This window comes from Ctenopharyngodon idella, chromosome 22, assembly GCF_019924925.1.
Source record: "Ctenopharyngodon idella isolate HZGC_01 chromosome 22, HZGC01, whole genome shotgun sequence".
NCBI classification, from domain to species: domain Eukaryota; kingdom Metazoa; phylum Chordata; class Actinopteri; order Cypriniformes; family Xenocyprididae; genus Ctenopharyngodon; species Ctenopharyngodon idella.
In genome coordinates this window covers 12,634,548-12,659,192 of record NC_067241.1, presented here as the reverse complement: position 1 = coordinate 12,659,192, position 24,645 = coordinate 12,634,548, and the positions used below count along the sequence as shown (strand labels likewise).

At 36.2% G+C, this 24,645-nt stretch overlaps 1 protein-coding gene and 1 long non-coding RNA gene across 2 annotated transcripts; one reads left to right on the top strand and one right to left on the bottom strand.

Annotated features, from left to right (window-relative positions):
- Positions 1-1,030: 1,030 nt before the first annotated feature.
- On the bottom strand, positions 1,031-7,472 carry LOC127505533 (uncharacterized). The gene is made up of 3 exons (XR_007927734.1): positions 6,148-7,472; positions 5,750-5,981; positions 1,031-1,169 (listed from the first exon to the last, which is right to left on the bottom strand). It is a non-coding gene; the product is annotated as an uncharacterized LOC127505533 (long non-coding RNA).
- zmp:0000001088 (trypsin) lies at positions 1,117-9,467 on the top strand. The gene is made up of 5 exons (XM_051881145.1): positions 1,117-1,171; positions 2,846-3,005; positions 4,821-4,962; positions 5,758-6,021; positions 7,335-9,467. The coding sequence occupies exons 1-5, from the start codon at positions 1,117-1,119 to the stop codon at positions 7,503-7,505; spliced, it is 792 nt and encodes a 263-aa protein (XP_051737105.1). The 3' UTR covers positions 7,506-9,467.
- Positions 9,468-24,645: the final 15,178 nt, after the last annotated feature.

The window sequence follows — 24,645 nt, the reverse complement described above, 5'->3', positions numbered from 1 at the left end:
TTGTTTATATTAGAACTACTTCCATATGTAGTGTTTTCCTTTTTACAGAAAATATTGTAATTTGTTTTAGTCAGTGTGTAATGCTGTACATTTTTCTTTCTTTAACACAAAAGGTGAGGCTGGTTTTATATTATGTATGGTAATTTAATACAAGTGTAATGATTTTCAGGCCATTTTAAAATAATGCACAAAAACAAGTAATTAAATTGAATTAGTTTCATTAAAATTAAATAAATTATGTTTAATTTATGTTTAAAATGGCTCATAATTTAGTTTCAGAAAAATGATCAAATTATCATTTGGTATCAGATCACACTTATTTTTTGACATTTTCAGCCTATCGGAAATGATTCTCGCAATTTCAACAAAACCTCATCTACAACTTGAATAGAAAAGAATAGAATGCAATTTAAAATAAAATAAAATCATATAAAATAATAAAATAAAATAAAAAGTAACCAGTTAAAAGTAATTGAAAAAATGGCTCAGAATTTAGTTTCGAGAAATGGTAAAATTATCATTTGGTACCAGATAACACTTGATTTTTGACTTGATTTTGACAATTATCAGAAATCATTCTTGCAATTTCAACAAAACCTCATCTACCACAAGAGAAAAGAATAGAAAGATATTTAAAATAAAATAAAATAAATAACCAGTTAAAAGCAACTGTAAAAATGTCTCAGAATTTAGTTCGAAAGAACACTCAAAATGTGACTCAAGTGTCTGATTTCTGGGGCCACTAAACGCACCAACATTTGTAATATAAATCAAAAAGGCGTTTACAAGAAACAACAATGAAAGATACAGTAAATTCGACAGTTTTTTCAACTGTAGAATTTAATCTGCGATGTGACGCAAATAGCATGTGACGTAGGCAATCCTAAATCAGACCCAAAACAAAAGATCACAGGTTTGGTTAAGCATGCTTCAATTATATATTGTTCCCGTTCTCAGACGACATTGTGACCATGGAGACGGAAATAGGAACTAGGAAACCCGAGAATGCAGAGGTAATCCTTCCCCAGGTGTGGAATCAGAGTACCTGAAGCAAAACTCGTCTCAGTCTGGTCTGCACCTGTGCATGTGTCTGTCTCTGGCTGCGTCTCCATCAGTATGAACCTGCCGCTTCCTCTTCTGTGCGTCCTCCTGGAGCTCCTCGCGGTGAGCTGTAAGTAAAAGATTTAGACTTCAATCCTACAAAATCCTTTCAGTGCATTAACATGGTATAGCGGCTTGAGTGCTGTGCATTGTATGGTGCAGTCGTATACTGTACCTCGAGCAAATCCGTGAGTCAAGTTTTTACTTCAAAATGCTTGGGCGACTTGCTGTTAATTTTGATGTGAATAATATAAGAAAAACTTTTATTTTAAAATGCCAATGCAACATTTACTGTGTCTGTGTTTTATTATCTGAAATATTATAAAATTAAATAAAATCTTAAAATTATGGCATTTTGCAATAATTTAGACTCAAGTTGTCAATTATAAAACTTAAAAATTAAATAATTTAGAGGTAGGGGAAAACACAAATGAGATCTCTTTAATATCTCAATTGTTCTTTCTAAAACAAAAGATCACATGGAGAACAAATTAATTATTTTGCTTAAGCCTCCTTATTTTTATGACTTTCAGAATCTGCAATAAAAAGTCAAAGATCTCAAAATGAGTTTCTTCAAGACTTGCTTCTCAAATTCATCCAAGACAAAATTTTCTGAGATTTATTGTATTTTTTTTAAATGTTACTGAGGAAACATTGATGCTAATACTTATAGCAGAAATATAAGTGAAATCTCCTGAGCTACAAAATAAAAAAAGCGAGATATTTATGAGTCTATCCAGTGATGGCTTTTAATACTGCGTAGCTTTTTTTTGCATGTCTGGCTGAGGTTTTGTCAGCGCTTTGATTTATTACAGAAATGAAATATGAGGACAAAGTTAAGTTTAGTTTCACTGATGGATGGGCCCTTCATCCTGACAGCCTGCATCTTCAATGAAGGAAGTCCAAAGCAAATCGTTTTTCATTCCCAACACAAAAAAGCCCTAAAATGCAATTATAAAGTTTAGAATGCACATGAAAGATTAATTAATCCATCTGATGATGGAATCTAACGTAAAAACCCGCGCTGAATTATAAAAACATACCAAAGACATTTAAATCCCCAAATGTTGTAATTTAAATCCCTAAACATCGAACTTCAGCATTGTTTACTGTTTTTCGCTACTTCACGACATAAAACAGCAAACAATGGACGTACATAACCTCTTCATGTGCTTTGTGCGCTTTAACGTTTAGGATTTCCTCACGTTGAGAGCTTCATAAAGCAATCAGATAAAGGTCACGCTGCTGCCAATCCTCGTGAGGTCCAAGGTCATTCAATCAAGGTTACATAATAGGTTCAATCCAGCGTGTATGTTTCACACGGCTGCGAATATTGTATAGGATTACTTGAACCGCAGCACGTACAACTGCCTAATTGTTACACTGTGATCAATATGCCCAAGGGCAACATTTATATATACCAGAGATGACTCTCCAGTCACCCGCTGACGGCTTCTTTCAAATCAAACACAGTGTCTATTCGTGACGCACATGTCAGGAAATTATAGTCTTCTGTTGACAGATTTAGATGGGAAAAAAACCATATTGTTTACTACGCATTGTTAAGTATTAACTTACTGTATGACAGATTTAGCAACCTTAAGTTACACACTTTCCTTTTGAGACAAAGGTGTAGATTCACATGCACACGTGTCTCTGCTGTGTGAAAGGAAAATCTAGACTAATATCACTGATATTAAAGATGCTGTCAACATAATCACGTGTCTCTTAGATGGTTTCACAGGTCAGGATCTGCTGCAGAGCCGTATCGTGGGTGGATACGTCCCGACGCCGTACTCTATCAAGTACATCGTGTCCATTCAGAGCGCTACGGGCCAGCACTTGTGTGGCGGGACCTTAATTAACAAATACTGGGTGCTGACCGCAGCACACTGCAATATAGGGTAAGATGAGCATCACTGCATACAGAACTGATGAGCTGTGATTGGGCATTTGTACATACAAGCACTTCATTATGAGATACGAGTTTAGTCAGCGGGTATTTCCATTTGGCGCCACTTAGGAGGCACAGCGAACAGATGTTGCGTTCACCTGGGGTGGTAACCATAGCAACAGTTTAGCATAAAAATATGTTCTAAGAATGTTTTGCTAACATTCCAATTAGGTTATGAAAATGTTATTGCTGAATGTTCTCTGAACGTCCAGTTTTTGAATGTTTTAAAAATGTTTTTTTTTTCTTGGTTATGTGAACGTTAAGGAAACATTCCATTTTATCATTCATCAAACATTATGGGAATGTTACATTTGAATGCTATATGAACATTCTGAAACAAGTAGAAACAATTAAAAAATGCTAGATGAACATCCAAATAAAACATTACAGAAAAAAGCCCTCCATGAATGATGTTAGGACAGGACAATATTTGGCCGAGATGCAACTATTTGAAAATCTGGAATCTGAGCGTGCAAAAAAAAAAATCTAAATATTGAGAAAATCACCTTTAAAGTTGTCCAAATGAGGTCCTTAGCAATGCATATCCACTCACAAAAAATTTTTTCTGACATATTTACGGTAGGAAAAATACAAAATATCTTCATGGAACATGATCTTTACTTAATATCCTAATGATTTTTGGCATAAAAGAAAAATTGATAATTTTGTACAAACAATGTATTGTTGGCTATTGCTACAGATACACACGTGCGACTTATGACTGGTTTTGTGGTTCAGGGTCACAAATAAAACATTTTTTCAAATATTTTGAGAAAATTATTAATGACCAGATAACTTTGAACAAATATTCTATAAACATTACTGGAATAATGTTTGTTCGTAACTCTGAAAGAACCTTGCCAGAACGCTAGCTAAAGTCCTGAGAACGTTCCCTGTAAGCAGGGTTACTGCCATTATTTCTTTTCATTATAGATTTTCAAAAAATAAATATAAAAAATTAAATATGATTTAAATATAGGTTATATAGTATATTTAACAATTAACATTCACTATAAAATTCATGTTCTGTAGATGACTCACATTCCTTTAAATTCTTGTAGAAACAAAAAATACAGTGACAATGTTTACGGGATGTTATGTTGGCGCTTGCATTTTATAACTCATAACTGTATAAGTGATTTAATGTTAATATACTAAGCTACTTAATCTGAATAATACAGGTGGTAAAAATAAAGATTCTTTTTTGGCATCAATGGTTCCATGAAGAACCTTTAACATACATGGAACCTTTCATTGTATTAAAGGTACTTTATAGTGGGAAAAGGTTTAGATTATTAAAATGTTCTTTACACTAAGAAAAAGGGGTTCTTTTAAGAACTGTTCACTGAAAGGTTACTTGTGGAACCAAAAATGGTTCTTCTATGGCATCACTGCAAACAAACAAAAAAAAACTTTTGGAATCTTTATTTTTTAAGAGTGTAATGTACTGAAAATATACATAAATAATAATAAAATATTTGTGTCATGCAGGGACTTCTGGGAATGTCTTTTTACTGGTTTCAACTGTAAATTATATGGTTATTCAAAATATGCACTTTTCACAGTAAAAGAACATATAATGCATCGTTTAACCATTTTTTTTTTTAAACGTATATGATAAAGGTAATTTACGATGAACAGGTTTTTACAGTGTATTTTACAAAAGAAATACAGTGTGACAATAAAATTGCACATCTAATTTTGAGTTTTTGAACTTTAAGAGTCATTCAGTTGGATAAAAATCAGTGTTTGTTTGTGTCTCCAGCGAGGCAAACATGAGGATTGTGGCCGGAGATTATTCTGTGGGATTATATGAGGGGACGGAGCAGTTTCGCAGACCTCATGTTTTAATACCTCACCCACAGTACAACAAAGCCACCAATAACGCAGACATCATGCTCATTAAGGTGAGGCAGTGGAATCAATGCTCCTGTGTTACACTGACTGACTCACTGTGAATCATTGATTCTTTCATGCATATAAAATGAACACGACAATCCGGCATCGAGTTATATTACATGAAGTGATCTATCTCTTAGTAATCAGTAATGCAGCAATACAGCATGAATTATTTTACACATCTAAAGTTTTATAATTAAAATGGTATACTTTTATATTAAATACATATATTATTTTAATATATTAACAATAGCATAAAAGTTTTAGATTAAGTATACAAGTAAAAATGGTAACACTTTTCATTTCTTAACATTAGTTAACTACATTAGTTAGCATGAACTAGCCATGAACAACACTTCTACAGCATTTATTAATCTTAGTTAAAGTTAATTTCTACATTTACTAATACATTTTTAAAATCAGAAGTTGTATTTGTTAAGTATGAATAATCCACGGCTAGCTGTGCATTAAACGATTTTAATGAACAATGTGGAGTCAAAGAACCACCCGACGCAAAGCACATTCAAATAGTTTAAAGGGTTAGTTCACCCAAAAATGAAAATTCTGTCATTAATTACTCACCCTCATTTTGTTCCACACCCGTAAGACCTTTGTTCATCTTTGGAACACAAATTAAGATATTTTTGATAAAATCCGATGGCTGTGATTGGACTTGGAACTACCTGTGCATTAAACGGTTTTAATTGCACACCTTCCAGCCAATTAGAATCGAGTATTCAGACAGAACACAGAACGTATGCTTTATGGGTCCTATTAATTATTTCTTTTTCTCACCTGTGTAGCTGCGGTCTCCGGTCTATCTGAACAGCTTTGTGTCTCTTGCGCCGCTGCCTCGGCAGGACGCCATGGTGGCCGTGGGTCGCGTGTGCAGGGTGTCCGGATGGGGCTTCACCACTCCAACGGGAGGAATCCCTGCAACGCTGCAGACGGTGAAGCTGCCCATAGTGTCCACCGCAGTGTGTAATGGCACAGACTCTTTTAATGGAAACATCACAGAGAATATGATCTGTGCAGGATACAGCGCAGGAGGAAAAGACGCATGTAAGGTGAGACAATCGATTACTGCTTCACATGCACTTAACTTAATGTGAATGGCAAGTTATCGTGGACCGAACTTTGATGTTAAAGTTAAAGTTCACCCAAAAATGAAAATTCTGTCATCATTTACTCACCCCGAAGTTGTTCCAAACCTGTATGAATTTCTTTCGTCTGCTGAACACAAAAAAAGATATTTTAAAGATTATGTGTAACCAAACAGTTGATGGGCCCCATTGACTTCCATAGTATGGAAAAAATGCTATGGATTACTATGGACTATCTCTATAAATACTTAATTGGAAATGTGGTAATAAATTAAAAAAGTATTTGGAATAAACCAGTAGGTAACTATTAGCACAATTTTAGTGTAGTTTACTGGACTTTGACTTTGTTGTCATGAACAGGGTCATCTTCTATTCAGTCATTATTTGGATATCGCATTATTTTTGCCAATTATAAAACTATTTATAAATTTAATTGGTTGCACTCCTGACTGCTCTAACTGACTGGGTCTAATTAAAGTTAAAAATGTGTTGCCTTAACAATTTAAAAGTTAAATGTTTTTTAATAAGCTAATAAGCTGTTAGTCTTGTGCAATTTAACAAAATAATGAATAAATCGAAACTTGACATTTTATCTGATGAGGGTATTTGATAAATCTTATTCAGTTAGGCCAGAAAAATCTGGTAGAAATTAAGGACTTATCAAAAAGGAAAAAAATAAGTAAGAAACAAATAAGAAAATCTTTAAGTTTTTCAAATGTTTTAGAAAGTTTTAGAAAGCTCACCAAGGCCGCATTAATTTGATTAAAAAAAAAAAAAAATTGTGATTACAATTAAAAATAATAATGATGACAAAAGCTGAATTTTCAGCATCATTACTCCAGTCTTCAGTGTCACATGATCCTTCAGAAATCATTCTAATATGCTGATTTGCTTTACTGTCATTTTTGATCAATTTAATGCATCCTTGCTGTATAAAGGTATTCATTTTTCAAGTAAAAAAATATCTTACTGACCCCAAACTTTTAAACAGTAGTGTAAATAAATAAATATAAAATTTATTCTCTAATCCAAATCAATTCTTGATGGATAAAAATCAATTCCCGTCCCATTTCTTGCTAAAAAGGAGCAGATTTGCTGGCATTGCAATGTGTCAAGTTCACCAAAAGAAATGTAATTAAATTTATAGCAAAGGCAATATGTGTCTCACGTCACTGTGAGTTTCACCTTCTAGTTCTAGTTTGACCTCCTTCACTCCTCTCGCACACCATCTCACCATTCTGTCCAAAATCATATTAACATTATTGTCTTTTCTGCAGGGGGATTCTGGAGGACCGCTGGTGTGCGAGGGCCGTGTCTACGGCATCGTCTCCTGGGGCAATGGCTGTGCTGATGCCCAGTACCCTGGCGTCTACACTTCCGTCTCAAGGTTTCGCCAATGGATCGATGGAACTATATTTGGCTTTTATGGAAGGTGCCTCAAGTATTAGACTGCAGTGTTACCCCAGCACTCCCCTAATCGAACTTGAAACAGCCTCGAAACATGCCAACTTGTACAAGAATATTTGAAAAGTTAGTGAACTTTGTTTTTCAGAAGAGTACACTGCTGTTCTGAAACAACACATCTGTTCCTCAACGACTGGTAGACCTTTTTTTAAACAATAGTTTGTGCAAACTGTTCCTTAAATGTGCCATAATGCTGCTTCTCTGCAAAGTCAGTGAAAACTAAAAATAGAAAGCTGAAGGAATATTTTCCAACAAACGAAACAAATTACAAACTTTTTTTTATGGAATGATACTTGTGAGAACGACCTATTCAACATTAAAATGAATGCAAACAGACTTTCATTTGGACTATAATCAAACCAGTTACATATTTTAAGACTAAGCATTTTGTGAGTGCCTGCAAGTCGGATGCAAGGTAAAGGAATAGTTCACACAAAAATGAAGTTATCATTTACTCACCCTCATTTTTTGTCGAACCCGTATGAATTTGCCTTTATTTCTTTCATCTGTGGAATACAAAATTAATCATTGAATGTACAAGCCAAGGTTGTAGGCAAGACTGAATGCCCTGCTGAACCTGGTTTGCTTTTCTTCAATGATTTTTAAGAGGGGTTTTAGGCACTTTCAGCTGGTCAGCCTGGGAGACCATCTTAAACTAGCTAAAACCATCAAAGTCTGGTTTAAATGTGTGTGTGAGTGTTTTTTAAAGGTGTGGATATCATATCTCATGATTTAGTCTCAAAAGAATTTGATGTAAAATTAATAAACCATTTCTCATTTAATTTTTTTAATAAATAAATTCATACTGAAATCTCTGACTTTTGATATCAAATCTGAGCACAGTTTGAGACACTGCTAAGAACTCTTTGGAAACACATATGAGATTACTGTGGTCTTTTTCTAAGGAAAAAAAAAAAAGCAGAAGATTCAAGCAAAAATCTTAGTTTAATCTCACTGCTGCCTAGTAGATGCAATAGAGATATTTGTGATTTTTTTTTTTTTTTTATCTATAGTCTAGTTTTAATAGTCTACCTGTAGTCTACCTTTATTGTTCAGTTTGTTCCCTATCATCTGTTCTGTTGTGTTGACATTTACCACATGAATGGCTGTATTTAGGCTATTCTTCTAGGCAGGCATGAACGTGATTCCAGGAAGGAGTGGCTGAAATCTGGACATATTAAACTACACCCGATAGGTCATCTGAGGCCATATCAGCACACCATAAATACTGCACGCCCTGCTTTGACAAGTCTCAAATTACACAACTAGGGAGATGTCCTTCAGCTTAAGGGAGTGTCCTTCATCCAGTGATGGATATGAGGCTCCAGCCTTAAGGATTACATAAAGAGACGTCTCTATTGTGAGATCCATAACTTGAACACGTCACAGTGGACTTTGAAAACCTATCGCGTGACATATTCATCCATAGTCTCGTACAAGGAGCATCTCAAAGGGAAAACTGACGTTTTTGTTGTGCAGATTTTCACATTGTAGGATTTAGCACGGACTAACAATAGTCTCATGATCGCAACTCTCAGGGGAATCTGGCTTTGTTGTCAAATAGACAAAACATGTCATGTAACAGTGAGATGTGTCTGAAATTAGGCCAGCCTTATCGGTTTTTCCACAGTCTAGTTTGAGACAAAATTTACTAATAAATAAAAGCATGGTACAAGATACTTCTTGAGTACTGGATAATACACTGTTGCGGTTCAACTTGCCTAATCTTTACTGGACAATGATTCACTTAACCGATTGGTTCAATAGGGTATTTTGATGACATACATACATACAGATCAGTAACACTACAACTGTACTTGGTATACTCAGTTGTCATGTGTCAAAAGCCTTGCTTAAAAGTACTACTTGATAAGTATTAACACTAAGAAGTACTGTGTAGTTACTTCAGTGTATCATTTTGGTAAGCACATTTGTTTCACAGTAGTTAAGTGTCCGTTATGTGTGTCCACACTTGTCCGTGAGTACAACATAGTTACCATGTATATACCACTAGTAAGTACAATAATGTGTCTTACTAGTTACCATAAAAAAGTGCCTATTATTACCCCACACTTGTCCATAAGTACAACATAATTACCATGTACATACCATTGGTAAGTACAGTAATGTGTCTGTTAGTTACCATATACGGACACTATAGTAAGTGCCTGTTATTACCCAACACTTGTCTACAGGTACAAAGTAATTATCATGTATATACCATTGGAAAGTACCGCAGTGTTTCTTATTAGTTTCCATGTACATACATGTCAGGTAAGTACCTTGTGTTACCACTCTTTTACTTGTATGTACAACATAATTACTATATATGTACCAGGAAAGTACATGTACTGTAAAATAAAGTGCTACCATGAGGGTTTATGACTCCAAACCACAAGAGGGCGATTAATCCACATCCATTAGAATAAAGTCATGTGGGATCTTTTGTTGTACAATATCCATACAGAATGTGCTGTTATTTTTGGCAGAAATACAAAAGAACCTTGTGTCTGTCTTTCTTCTCTGCCATGGTTTGGCCAGCTGCCCCATGGCCGACAGGAGACCGCTCTGCTGGGCAGAACAAAATATTCTGACTCCAGATCAGCATGACATCATAAGAGACCACTTCCTGACTGATGCTGTGTTTCATTCGTATCTCTGAAAATCAGGCACAATTACGAGGTGAGGATGCATGCAAAAATGATAAACATGTAACACTGTAAAAGTTAAGGTAAGTTAAAGTCAGCATGAAACGGAAGTTGCAATAGTCTTTTCTTCCCCAATGCTGAATCTGTGACATAGATCTGAGACGGACTGAAACAGAAACATTTAGGGCAGGATTTGATTTTGTCCATGGGGAATTGATTGGATGCGGTTGGATGGTTGTGGTTCGCTATTGGTGGATCTCATGTGATTGACAGGTGGCAGTTAACACGTCATCAGAGAAGAAAAGAGATAACGTTGCAAGAGGGAGGAGGAGTTCTTTTGATTAAAGATTATGAGGGCACATGAATTTTAAGAAAATGATGTGCATGGATAAATCATTTATAATAAATACTTTAAGGTATTTATGACTTTAAGGTAACTCAAACCACTTTAGGAAACAAATTGCCTTAAACCATTTACGTTTAGCAACCTATATTTATGAGTACTGAGAAATTACTCCATTTAAGTCCACAAAAAGAGAGTATTTTTTAATTTTAAATTAAAATACAAATACACTCAAATCCACTTTGCTAGTTTAACGACAGAAAAAATGGTCGGCACGCCCGACGCATAGTCTAAAAGGGTTGTCCCTATACTCTTAATGAGTAATGGGTGGGTTTTGGGCGTAATGAGCAATAAACCAATCAGAGTCTCAGCTCACATTCCGTTTAAAAGCCAGTTGCGCTCACGCCATGGCGGATTCGCTATTTAGATGGTGGAATTTGCAAGGGGAAAAACTGAACGCTTCTCTAGTGAGGAAACGGATCTGCTCGTGTGCGAGGTTAAAGTGCACGAGCAGACCATCTACGGGACAAGCCGGATTCCACCAAAGCATTTTTATCTTTATGCACACAATAATAATCTTTTACATAGTAATCCTTTTATTTTTAATATTTGGAATGTTTGTGTGCTTCTGCGTGTCCCTGTGTGTGTAATAAACAGAGTGTACGCTCGCCTATAGGCACATATTACTAACGCGCTCTTTAAATAACAAAATAAAAAAAAAAATACTGCACCATTGACTTTAGACCAGGTTTCAGTTGGTCAATAGTGCAGTCTATTTCAGTTGCCTCAAAATAGCAACGCGCCAACAATGCACCTGAACACACCTCGTTTTCAGACCAGCACACCCATAGGCGCACAAATGGGCGCAAATGCACTTGCTATTTAAGCAACGTGGTGCAGGATGTGAAAATGATAACTGCGTTGGGCTGAAACTAGCAAAAAACACTTGTGGCGCGCCTGGCGCTGCATTGCGCTGGGTGTATGATAGGGCCCTTCAGCTGCAACTTAACTAAATTGCATAAAATAAACTTTAATCAAAATATCTTCCCCTTCCTCTTGCAACAACATCTGTTCTCTGATGACATGTAAATAAAATGTATTGCATTTAACATTTTATGCAATACATTATTTATCCTCTGTTGTTGGGTTGGACATTTTTATTGACAATTCAATTGGAAAGCCAACCATAGCATTGCTATGTTTTTGAAAAGCTGGAAATATATCTCAAATCCACTATCCCACATTTGACTTTGAAACATGGCATTCTCTTAGAAACGTGACTGTGGCTCCAGGACACACTTAGGAACTTTAATGCAGCTTCATTCGGGGTTCACTCAACCGTACTGGCACGTGGACTAATACTTGGTTCAATTAACTACTAACTTTGCCACTAGGTTGAATTTTGACCTGGAAACAGCACTAGCCTGACTTTGAAGCCCTCTGGCATTAGCAAAGATATTGTGATTTATGGTGAATGCTCTCAAATACACTCTCAAAGAAAGGATGGGTCAAGATGAGTGGCCTAAATAGCTTTTTTGTTTTTGTCATTGCTTGAAACTCAAACATCTATGTCACAGAAGTGCTCCTTCTACCTGTAGGTAGCCTTGTGAAAAAGAAGTGTGAAGTGTGAAAATATATTAAATAAAAGGCCACTTAATTGATTCAATGATTTATTTTTATTTTTTGTTGTTGTTGTGCTTTTAAAGAAGTACACTTATTTTGATGTGTTGACTAATATAATAAAGCACATGTAAAGGACTTGATTATAGTTATTTTAACTGTAGTTTAAAAGTTAAATGTACTCAATTGCAACTTCATTACAAATGTGCAATTACAAATTACAAATAAAAATAACTGAATTTTCATTTTGATTGAACTATCCCTTTAAGGCTATGGTTTTAAAGAGGAAATACAGTGTAATATTTGTGCAGGAGAGCAGCTTACCAACTAAATTTCATACCAGGTAAATGCAACACTCACAGTCTGCAGCTAATGAGTCCCATCAGTCAAAGCTGAGTAAAACACACTTTGCTCCCAACGAACGATGCAATGATTGCTCTAACAGTTTCAGATGTACCCAGCCACTTAGTGTTAGAAAAACACATTTGAAAATGACGGCTTCTATTATTCACCTTCAGCATGCAGAGAAGCTCAATTGAGATGAATAGCGCTACTGCACAGGTCTGGCACATTTAACAGCTTACCTGAGTCTCCTCGGACATGCATTACAACCTTTTGACTTTAGTAGAACAGTGAAACATTGGATGAAACTAAAGGATGTCCTTGCCACAATCATGCAGCCATTTGAGACACTATCACTCAATACAATTGCTTTAAACAATTCAAGCTTGAAATAGCATCTTGTACAGCATGTTTTTGAGAATACGCAGATCTAGACTAACATATACCAAAAACAGTGGCACAGACAGAATACAAGAATGTGTCCTGCATGAACAGCCCCTACAGACAGACAGATGGCAAACTCAATTATAAAATGTATTATTAAAAACATTCTACATACTACATACATATGGACTTTTTGACCACTTATTGACTGCATTTAAATTCTGATTAATACAAGCAGTGTTGGGGGTAACAAATTACAAGTAACCTGAGTTACGTAACCAGATTACTTTTTTCAAGTAACTAACAAAAATATCTGTTTCCTTTTCAAATTTTCTTCTTCTTCTTCTTCCACTCTGGAAGTCTAACCGCTTGTGGGAAAGTTAAGAAATCTGGCACACTGATAAAGGACACTTTGAACTGTCACCATAACAAATTTGGAGTCTCTAACTCAATCCCTGTAGCACCACCAACTGTCCAAACTTGCACTTATATTTATGTTAATATCTTTTAAACCTTAAGGGATGGAAGAAAACATTTCCCTCTGATTCCTTGGCTCAAGACGATTAGATTGCAACCTGTGACGTCATTTTCCATTATGAAAATTTTCCCGCCATTTTGAATTTTCTGAAAAACCTACTGTTTCGAACTCCTCCTAGGCCGTTGCTCCGATTTTCATGAAAATTGAACCAGATCATCTTCAGACCATGCCAACAAAAAGTTGTGGAATTCAAGTTGATTTGTCCAACCGTTTCGAAAAACGTGCAAAGGAATTTTACGTAGCACTTGCTAAAACAGACATAAGGCTCTATCTCCTCAACGTGTTCTCGTATTCAGACCAAACTTGGTACATGTCATCACAAGCATGACCTGAGGTTACATGCTGCGTTTCGGCACAGCACCACCTACTGGTCCGGAGATACAAAAAAATGGCTATTTTTGCTTATAACTTCTGAATGGTTTGTCCAAAAATCATAAAAGTGGTCTTGTTAGATTTGGGGCGTCATGCCAAGTCAAATGATATTCGTTTTCGGATCTGATATAATTTTCCCATATCGGCCATTTTGGGCATCGGCCATTTTGAATTTTGTAGTAAAAGGCTGTATTTTACGAATGCATTGACAAATCATTACAAAATTCGATATGGGTCATCGACATGATGCCCTGAAGGAGTCTGAGAAGTTTCGGACCAGTGCCACCTAGTGGTGAACAAAATTATTTACATGCTTGAAACTTTGGATGTGGTTGACTTATTTTCACGGGTCATCTCCTTGGATTCCTGAATCCTTGCCGAGTCCATCGATACCAAACATGCTAGGTTTCGACTAATGGTTAGTGCAACATTGTGATTTAGCATTTAAACAACATTCGCGAATATCTTAGAAACCGTTAGTCCAATCGAGATGACACCAAATTAGGAAAATTGAAAACATAATTCATTGACTACTCTAATGGCCAATTGTCAAGATTTTAGTAGTAAGTGGCAAAAAAAAAAATGCAAACAAAGTCACGTGTGGGTAATTTATGTGTTCATACATACAAATGTCCCTATAATTGAACAAAACATGAAATTGGCTCTAACTACAGTACTGTTGGTCTGATTGACTTCAAAATTGACATGCAGTATCTTTGTCTCAGTTGCTATCATAGTCCATTATGACATTGTTGGTCTGCCTCTAGCTTTCTTTTTTGCTTCTGTTGTGCTTGGCCCCTTCATTCCTGCTTGCAGCTATATTTATTATTATTATTCAAAAACAAGCAAGCAAGCAAGCCCAGGTAAGAAAAAGTAACGCAACTCATTGCTTTCCATAAAAAGTAATTAAGTACTGTAATTAGTTGGTTTTATAAGGGAGTAACGCAATATTGTAACATTACTTTTAAAAGTAACTTTCCCCAACACTGCAGGTATATGCCAGCTGTCTTATTCAGATTTCTTGTAACAAAATATTGGTTTAATCTGGTTATGGCAGTGCGTTTACATGATGTATCTACAATTCTAATATGAAGTAAATTCTGATTAATATCAAAATACCACTGTGCATGTGAACATATTGCAGTGGGCATGTTTCAGAGAGAAGTCCTTTCAGAAAGAAATGAGTCTTGTCTCCTTTGACGACATACTATGTTAGGAGTTTTGATTAAAGTGCTCCAGTTTCTACAGTTCCTCAGAGACCTGCACAGATAAATCAGCTTGGCACCCTCCCCATAAAGACAAGACCGGAACTGAGTGGGTGAATGGAAAAAATGGGACATCAGTTGGACATAAATAATGTTTCATTGCAATGCACTGCTGAAGTAGCCTGGTAGAAGACTTAATGGCTCATAATTAACATTCTCCATCCTGCCCCCTGACTCACATCCTACAGTATTTTCAGTGTTTCATAACAAAAGGTCGAAATGGTGATGAATCCCACATTGTTCATCGTCTTCGTCTGCGCTTAAGTCTTGAGGACAGATGCATAAGTGCACTTAGAAGTCTTTAAAGAGAGATGCGGAAAAGCAGGTCATCGTCGTTTTATTTCGCCCACTCACTGAAATTTCACCGTAGGTTACAGCTGACACATCATTTCAGCTTTGAAGTGTGGTACGTCTGGTCAGTTGAATGTTCGCTGAGCTGAATCGTTTTTCCTCTGTATACAGCTGAGAGGTGCTTTTAATCAGTATTTTTTTTAAACATCAGTTTTAGCTGTTGTACAAAATTGCAGGAGATATTTCCAATTTTATAGCTTCATTACAGAGCAGAGCTGAAATAACCACATCTCCTGTATTTTACCCTCATCCATAAAGGTGCTTTGGCAATCAGTATTTTCTGTTTGTTGCAGTCAATGCTCATTTTTCTCTGCAGTTATTGCTGAGCCAATCTGCTTTGGGCCATTATATGATTAGACAGTCCTATACACTTAGCAAAAATGGGTAAATTGTTTCAAAAGGTCCCAGTCAGCATTTTCTGGCAATATGCAGTCAAATATGCAACAATATACATCCAATATAACAGCATTGAATCTAAAGGAAGTGTCATACATGCTGAGTTTCACCCTCAAAGTCTGGGCTTGAAAATGAGTCATTTCAAAAATGGTAAAAAAGATACAGCACATCAGAGCTTCAATGGGAAGACTAGCAGATGGACGACAACTGATGAAAGCTATTGTATAACACAACACATTTCCTGTCATTTAAAAGTTATTTAAAGCCAATTTCTGCCCAGCTACTGGAGGACTAACAGTAGTCAGGAATGGTATTTTCTAGGGGTGTAACAGTACACAAACATGAAGGTTCGGTACGTACCTCGTTATTGAAATGACAAATTTATTTAAACATATATTAAATAATTAGGACATTACTAACAGATAAAGTAAATATAAGGAATATATAAGCTAATATATACTGCATATATTTAGTGAAATGCTCCCCTCTAGAGTTCATTTCTCTAGTGAACTAACATGCTGCGGACAGTAAATGACTTGCCTGAGGTAAATGTAATGCCATGTGAAATATTATTCTCAAGCTGTTTTACTGATGTCTTTCCGCGGTTGAAACACTGGTTGAGAGATTACACGTAAACATATCTATGCATATATCATCATAGATGTTTTTTCCTGTTGTGCGGTTAGCAAACAGCGTTGCATTACCTTGCACGCCCCCTTCTGGATTGGAGTGTGGATCGCCTGTGACTGACTGTATTCGTCGTTTGACTGTATGCACCAAATCGTGACGTCCATACCGTGACGGTTCGGAACGAATACATGTACCGTTATACCCCTAGTATTTTCCCATACAATTCCTGTAGCTTCAAAAGTCAAAAGAACCAACCACCAGGTTTCTATGATATTCTGTGCCGGATGAATTACGCCTCAGAGAGTTTTGAAAAAGTGAAAAACAGTGATGTCTGCCTCAACAACCACCACTCGTGGTTAGAATTTGTGATGTTTTTGCTTCCAAAGATGGTTTATATGGTTAAAGAACATCACAAACTTTTATACTCAAGATCAATTTCAAGGTCAGACATGATTGTCCACCAGGCGAGCATTTCCGAGTGTTATAATGGAAGCGAACAGATCTATTCCCCTTAGTGGCCACTTACCAGACAGAAAAGCCAAGGGCTCTGGGAACAAAGGTGAATTGAATTTTGCCTGTATGCTGCAGCACGTCGACCCACAACACCCGCAGTCATCCTCAGACATACGCATGCAGTGATGAGGTGCAAGTGATGAGGCCGACAAGAGAGACGGCCAGATCGATACCGTCGAAGAGTGATGGAATGCTGCCGGACATGGGGCTGATGGGAATCAGGAGGTTATGTCGGAGGCATTCCTAAAACAAGGAAGAAATGATCTCTGAGCCTGAGGGAGCCTCTGGGGCAGCACTGCACTGAGACTCTAATATTAGCTGAGAATCTGTAATATACAGTGAGTAATGAGAGTTCCATAGGAAAGAAAAATCACATCTCTTTAAAATCTCACTTGTTTTTCCTAGACAGCAGTAAGAGCAAACAGAGACAGTTGCATAAGTTTTATCCTGACAAAAATGACCCCAGTAATCGCTCATGTGTTTTACTTCCCATCCATAAGTAAACAGTAATTCTGAAAACGTTTTGCCTTGAGTTTTGGCCTCCCATTCATGTGTAAGTAGCATTTTTGATCACTGAATATTGAGGTTTTTGAAAACTAATCTTTTTGGGGGAAAAAAAACAACAAAATGTTTTCTGTGATTCATTTAAACAGGTTAATTTTATTATTTATTTTTTAAATGGCAATGGTTGCAAATATTGGGTCATGTGAGTGTTTTGAAGCGTTTTTACATTATCTTGTTGTAAAATGCTGTCGGTGTGGATACATCTAAACCAATCAGATTCATCTACTCATTACCGTGAGCAGCTGTGTTGAATTGGAGGGAGGTTATAAATTCCAGTTATCTGGCCTGCACAGCAGAGAAAATGCTGCTGCAGTAGCTGCTCCACACATTTGTCTCTCAATCTATTACCTACAGTATATTTTTTCCTACCTGCGGTAAAAGCAGTAATATAATTTCACCTTTTGTCTGTCTATTTTGTCTGTCTATTCAATCTAATCTGACTCTTCTGTTGGTGTTGTGAAATTACAATGCCATTCAAAAATGAGTGTCGAATTAGTTTAAATTTGGTTATGGCTATACCAAACATGGTAAACTACAGTGCTGAGAATGAGTACACAACTACTTCAAGGCTTCAAAAGATACAAGAATGCATGATTGTTCAGAAGTGCCATGGAAAGCCTGTTGGACAATATGGCATTGCATAATGATTAATTGAGGTGTTCAACAAACACTGATGAATAAAAGATTAAATGGCTCTTTTGGCCACTGATCCATCTATAATCCTTTGAAAGCAGTCCATTGAATTGATTAGAGGAGTTGTGTGCCAGTTGCTTAAGATGGGTTTAGATTCTTAGTTATGTTTATACGGTCAATGACAGTTTTGAAAACTGAGTTTCGGTGATTGTTTTGTTGGTTTTCACTGGATTAAACACAATTGTGAACTAATGAAATAATACTACTGCATATTACATCTTCCTCTTCTTAGTTCCAGAGTTCGGAAAAGTAAAAAATAAATCAGATTTATGATATAAACAAAAGAATGATTAAGGCTAAAATGAACCGCTTTGAGTGATGCTTTTCAAAACTTTGAATCGCAATTGTTTTGAAAAATGCACTCAAATCTCTGCATGCTGAGGACATCAATCATGTCAGTTTAAAGAGTTTGAACTATCATCAACCTTACATTTCAAAATGTTTTGAAGTCGTATGACAAATTTGTTCAGTTTGATATGCCCTTCAAAGCATTTATTGGAAACAAAAGCTTTGTAAAGTTTTCGAAGTTTCATAAAGCAGTGTTTCGAACTTGCCCTTAACAATTCACAAACCATTAAACATAATTTCCGAGTAAAACTTGATATTCAGGAGAGAAATCTGAGTAAAAATGTATGTAGTGCGAGACTTAATTGTATCTAGTGCATGTCAATTGACTGGATTGTGAAAAGATGATGTTACATACCAGAACTGCACAATTTCATGAATCCTCTGCAGGTCCACCATGAGCTTCTAAGGGTTTGGAAAACCTGGCAAACAGGATCAACAATTATCCAAGTAAAAACCATCGGGATGAGCAAGTAACATGACAGCCTTTCAGAGATGAACATCCCAACTGAATAATCAAATGTCTTTTCTTTCTTTTTACTTTCTTTCTCAATGTTACAGCATGTAAATCTTCACATAACAGGAGGAAGAGAAACCTTGTGTGGCTGACAGTTCAGTGTGTGAGATATCGTCTGTGAACAACTCTAATTAACAGCAAGTTTCTTCTGCTCAGCACCTCAAACACTCTGTTCTCTGTGCTTGACAAAAAGATAAAACCTGTGTGTGGGAATAGGGCTGATTTTCATAAATTGAGGTTGTTAAAATGACACAGTGCTGCAATTTAGACACACCAATTTACTTGTCACATCCCTCCTGTAACACCCACTCCCAGAGATCATTTTGATTCCTGCAGTCTGCGCTTCAGTCCAGATTCAACCGTGGCTGGGGAGTAATTTTCATACGCTGCCATAAGAGATGTAACAATAATTTGACTGCTTTATCACTGCATGTAAGAGAGATACGTTCCCTTAAGAAACAGTCACACATAATGTGATACAGAATAAAGGTCAACCAAAAAAAGAACATTTTTACAGCTAACAAAAATCTGCTCTTAGAACGTTTTGCTAATGCTCATATTAAGTTATGAAAAAGTTACTTCTGAATGTTCTCAGAATATTCAAAACATTCTGAAACAATTAAAAACCAGATAACATTAAACAAACATTCAATTAATGTTATTGGAAGAACCTTGCCAGAATGTTAGCCAAATTTCTGAGAACGTTTCTTGTTAGCTGGGTTCATTACTTCTTGCTCAATTGCTTAATGCTTGCTTAATTTTATTACGATCACAATTTTTCTTCCTGTTGTTTCATACCATGCAATAAGCCTGGGAAAAAAAAAGAAAGAAAAAAGACATCATAAAAGTATGATCCATACAACTCACACACTATTTTCTAAGCTTCCCAAAGTCCACACGTTCAAATTAAAAATGGTATTTCACCCCAGGTCTGATGTCGATACCATTGGTTCTCCAGTGTCATGTGACCACTCATGATGTAATTTTATTCATTTAAATTTTTAAAAATCTGTTTGAAAATGAGGATTAAAAAGCAGATTGAAAATCAGAAAACCGTTGCAAAGGGGTTGTGGGTAATATTACCCTAAAAAGCAAGCACAAATAAATGGAGTACTTATAAAATCTATCAGAAACCATATGCCATACAAGCACTTTCTGACATACTACTACAATGTAGCGAATATGATATAGGATGCAGTAAACTTCTAATCTTGTGCACGCTATAGAGTGCTGCAGGAATGACGCAGTTTTGTAGGCCAAAACACAGAAACAAGTTAGCATTTTAACACTTTGATTTCCATCATCCCAAAGTCAATTAGTTGTTTAAAGCTGCAGTCTGTAAGTTTTGCCTCTTTGTCGCCATCTCTGTTTGAAACCTGCAATTGCAGTTATTTGCAGAATTATCATCTTTACGTGGGTTGTGCATCGGCACGGATCCTCAGCGCGGATGAATGTAATGTTTGCTGTCAGTCACCGCACCGGTGGATACTGTACTTCGGAATCACAGATTGTAGCCTTGGAAGTATGACAAAATAAGAATTTTCACCGCAAAATGTCATCTGAACAAATCTGCCACTATTGTTCTGACCAACCGAGAAAAAAAAGCATTACAATACAGTAGATTGTGCTACCAATGGTGATTAAATCTAACGATCACTCATATCATATCACATCAAACTGTGCAAATTATTATTATTGTTATACTTTGTTCTCAAATTGTTAATGTTAACATCAGCATTGCGTGACTACGTGTATTTAGTGTGTATTAGCGTCACCTGTAGATTTCAATTTCTGTACAGTCTAATCTCTAACGTTAATTTTTCATACCATACAATCCGCCATCAAAACAAGTTTAATTATTCCAGCTGCTGTGATAAAATGCTATAAATGATCCACCTCACATGTGAGGGACTCGTTCTTTATGTAAACAGACATAACACAATGACGCAAAAAGGAACGGCGACATGCTCGAATTTCCCGCAAAAAAAAAACCTCACCAGTACCACTCGGATTAGAACACATTATTACAAGCATACCGATGTGAATCGGGCTAAAGTAAGGAGATAGTTTTTTAACTGACTGGTTATGTACTTGATCAAAAATTGATTTTGGATCATTTTTAACCAAAAAAAAAAAAAAAAAATGTTACAGACTGCAGCTTTAAATGGGTTTTTAAATGCCTGAAATAAAGTCTGTGGTAAACACAAGCTCAAGATATTTTCACATTTTATTCTATGACATAAGATTTATCAGTAATACCCCCTTGTGTGTGTGTTTTTTTTTAAAGCTTTTACTTGTCTCGAACAATGCGGTTGCTGACAAGTGTCTAAAATGGGACTACCTAGGTTGTCGGAGACATTAAACATCATCACACCAAACAGGAAAACTCATCTACTCACTAATCACTTTTATAGTCTCATTGTGTCTTTTGCAAACTATTTTAATTTAAACTTTCAGGGAAAATGTTTTTAAATAAAGACTGAAAGAGTTGTCAGAAGCTAAGTGATGGAGAGGCTGAAGTCATGCAATCGTAGTGCAGTTCGTTTATAGCCTACGTTTAGCTTTTTACTTCTGGTGAATGTATTTAGGCTTAAAAGTTCAATAAACTTGTGTTCATTTGCAAAGATTATCATGAGTACCAAAACATGTATAGTAAGAATCAAACTTTTTGTTGGTCACAAAGCTTATTTTCTGCAGTTACAACCCGAATTCCGGAAATGTTGGGACGTTTTTTGAATTTAAATAAAATGAAAACTAAAAAAAACTTTCAAATCACATGATTGTGTTAATGACATTACTAAATGGGCCCAGGAATACTTCCAGAAACCACTGTCGGTAAATAATCCACCGTGCCATCTGCAGATGCCAACTAAAGCTTTATCATGCAAAAAGGAAGCCACATGTGAACATGGTCCAGAAGCGCCGTCATGTCCTGTGGGCCAAGGCTCATCTAAAATGGACTGTTTCAAAGTGGAAAAGTGTTCTGTGGTCAGACGAGTCCAAATTCGACATTCTTGTTGGAAATCACAGACGGCATCATATTTGAAATGAGCTCATTTTGTGGATAAAATTGTAAAATTTCTCAGTTTAAACATTTGTTATGTTATGTATGTTCTATTGTGAATAAAATATTGGCTCATGTGATTAGAAAGTCTTTTAGTTTTCATTTTATTCAAATTTAAAAACGTCCCAACATTTCCGGAATTTGGGTTGTACACAAAAGCCATTGGGAAAATCCTATGGGGTTTTTGTTGAGGGAACCATGGGTAATGCTAACTTACAAGTTGGCCTACAAAAATACGCTATCACTGCAATTCTCTATATAGGAGGCTTGGATGAATTTAAACTTCTCCAACACATCTGTTTGTAATTTTTAAAGTCAACTTGACCTAAATTAGCTGGTTCAGGTGTGTTTGAACTTCAGGAAAGTAGATCTCCAGGTGCAGCACTCAGCACCCCTGACCTAAAAAATGCATTAAACTAGTTTGAAAACAGATTGCAGCTGCTTGGCAAATACTTTTAATTAGATGCTCTATGAGCTATTAGGTCTATTTGCTGTTATTCTGAATCAGGCACTGAAATTCGGACATTCAGCATCAACGTCCACCAGAAAAATACGACTACATCCACACTGCTGAACAACAAGTGGTCAGCAAACATTTGAATCATCACTGCCTAGCCAATGACAAGTTGATTTATGCAGTTCCCTGGCAACAGAATCTGTGTTGCTCACAGTCTTTCATTTTCTAATCTGGAAGCTGTCTGAGGGTCTCAGCATGGCTGCTTTAATGCCAGACAAAAACATGCCCCAAGGTACCCTACTAGTACAGAGTCAGAGAGGGAAAGGAGAAAAGGGAAAGGAAACTGAACTAAAAATACTGGGTAATGTTCTTGATTCATAAAAGATTGAAATGGTTCTCATAGTCTAAGGACTGTGTTAAATATAGATGAAAAGCATGGATACCATATGGACAACAATGTCAGCTAGTGAGATGGTGGTTAGATGTGCAATATCAGCAGGAGATTTTTAAAATAAATTAACTTAAAGACATTAGCTAGCATCAAAGACTGCAAACAAGCATATATTGTTTTGAATAGATTCTGCATTGTTTTTATAAACCGTGAAAATGACACTGCGAAGTGTGTCATCAGAAAGTCAAATTGTCATTAAAAACTGCAATATGTTACATTACACTACAGAAGGAATGACATACGTCAGTCTAGTACACATTGCATCAGTTTATCAATCATTTCCCACTACTAACACAAACTAAAGTATACATAGATGCGTGTCCCATCACTTCTGAAAGACACTTAGCATTCCCGATATAGCAAACCAAACACCTCCTCCACGTAAACGGAGATGGTTATTCATATGAGGGACTCTTCAATCTTAGAGGTGTTCGCTCTGATTATGTCAAACTGAGAGATAAAATGGGATGTTCTCTGTGGCTGAATCAATAAACCTAAAGGAATAGCTCATCATTTACTCAGCCTCATGTCATCCCAGACCCGTATGACTTTCTTTCTTTCTTCAGTAGAACACAAAAGGAAAATTGTGAACAAAAAGACTGAATGAATGAAGATTAAAGCTTTCAAGCTTCAAAAAGGACACAAAAGCATCATAAAAGTCACCTATACAACTCATGCACTAAATATACGTTATCTGAAGCCATGCGATAGCTTTGTGTGAGGAACAGACCAATGCTACAACAGCCAAACAATGCTTCGTTCCTTTTTGCTTGGGCTGCAGGAAAATGTGTCTTATTTTATTTTCTATCTATCTGTTGATCCCTCTCTTCTCTCACCTTTAGTTCATTCACATCATGGGCTGAACTGCTCTATCATGTGGCCTATATTACAGGTTTGCACAATGGAAAATTGTCTCCGTGCAGATAACGTAACAAAGCCTGATCCTGGTCCTTTTCTCCCTTGTAATTGCAGTTTATAAGTGCATAAATGCTGTCGACCCAGAAAGTCAATTCCAAAGCAATCTCAAGAACCAAAGGGTTTATTTCGGCACAAAAGCTCAACTCGGCCAACAATCGGGAATCAACACTCAATACTTTCCTCGGTAAGAGGCTTTTTATTGACAGACAACCAAGATTTGAGTCCATTTCATACTAAATAGAAACACATTATGATGACAAATATTCTGGGTTGTCTTTCGACAATGCAATACAACAAACTGTAAAGGCCTGTTTAAATATAAAAGAATAGCAGAGTCCACATCACAACTATAACGATAACGGCATAATGATATCGTTGGAATCACTTTCAAATTTTTTCCAGCTGATGAACGATAAAAACATTGACAGCCAATAAGAATCCATCCTGCTTTAAGCATTTAAAGCTCAAGCATTTAAAGTGGCAGAACGATATTGTGTGGACACTAATATAGTTATCGTTATAGTTGTCTTTATAGTTATTGTTCGTGGTGCGAATGTGCCTTAATGCCAGACATTTTACAGGCAAAACTACATATAAACATGTTTAAAGTCAATGTGAAATCAAAATTTAACCTATTTATTTTCTTAATAAACATTCCTGGTCACAATTCAACAGTGAACATTACTCCAAAAAAAAAAAAAAAAAAGACATCT

Excerpts from the sequence above, each read along its gene's own strand:
- zmp:0000001088 (XM_051881145.1), top strand. The coding sequence starts at position 1,117 with ATGAACCTGCCGCTTCCTCTTCTGTGCGTCCTCCTGGAGCTCCTCGCG. Across the intron at positions 1,172-2,845 it reads GGAGCTCCTCGCGGTGAGCT|GTCAGGATCTGCTGCAGAGC; the intron begins GTAAGTAAAAGA and ends ATGGTTTCACAG. Across the intron at positions 3,006-4,820 it reads GCAGCACACTGCAATATAGG|CGAGGCAAACATGAGGATTG; the intron begins GTAAGATGAGCA and ends TTGTGTCTCCAG.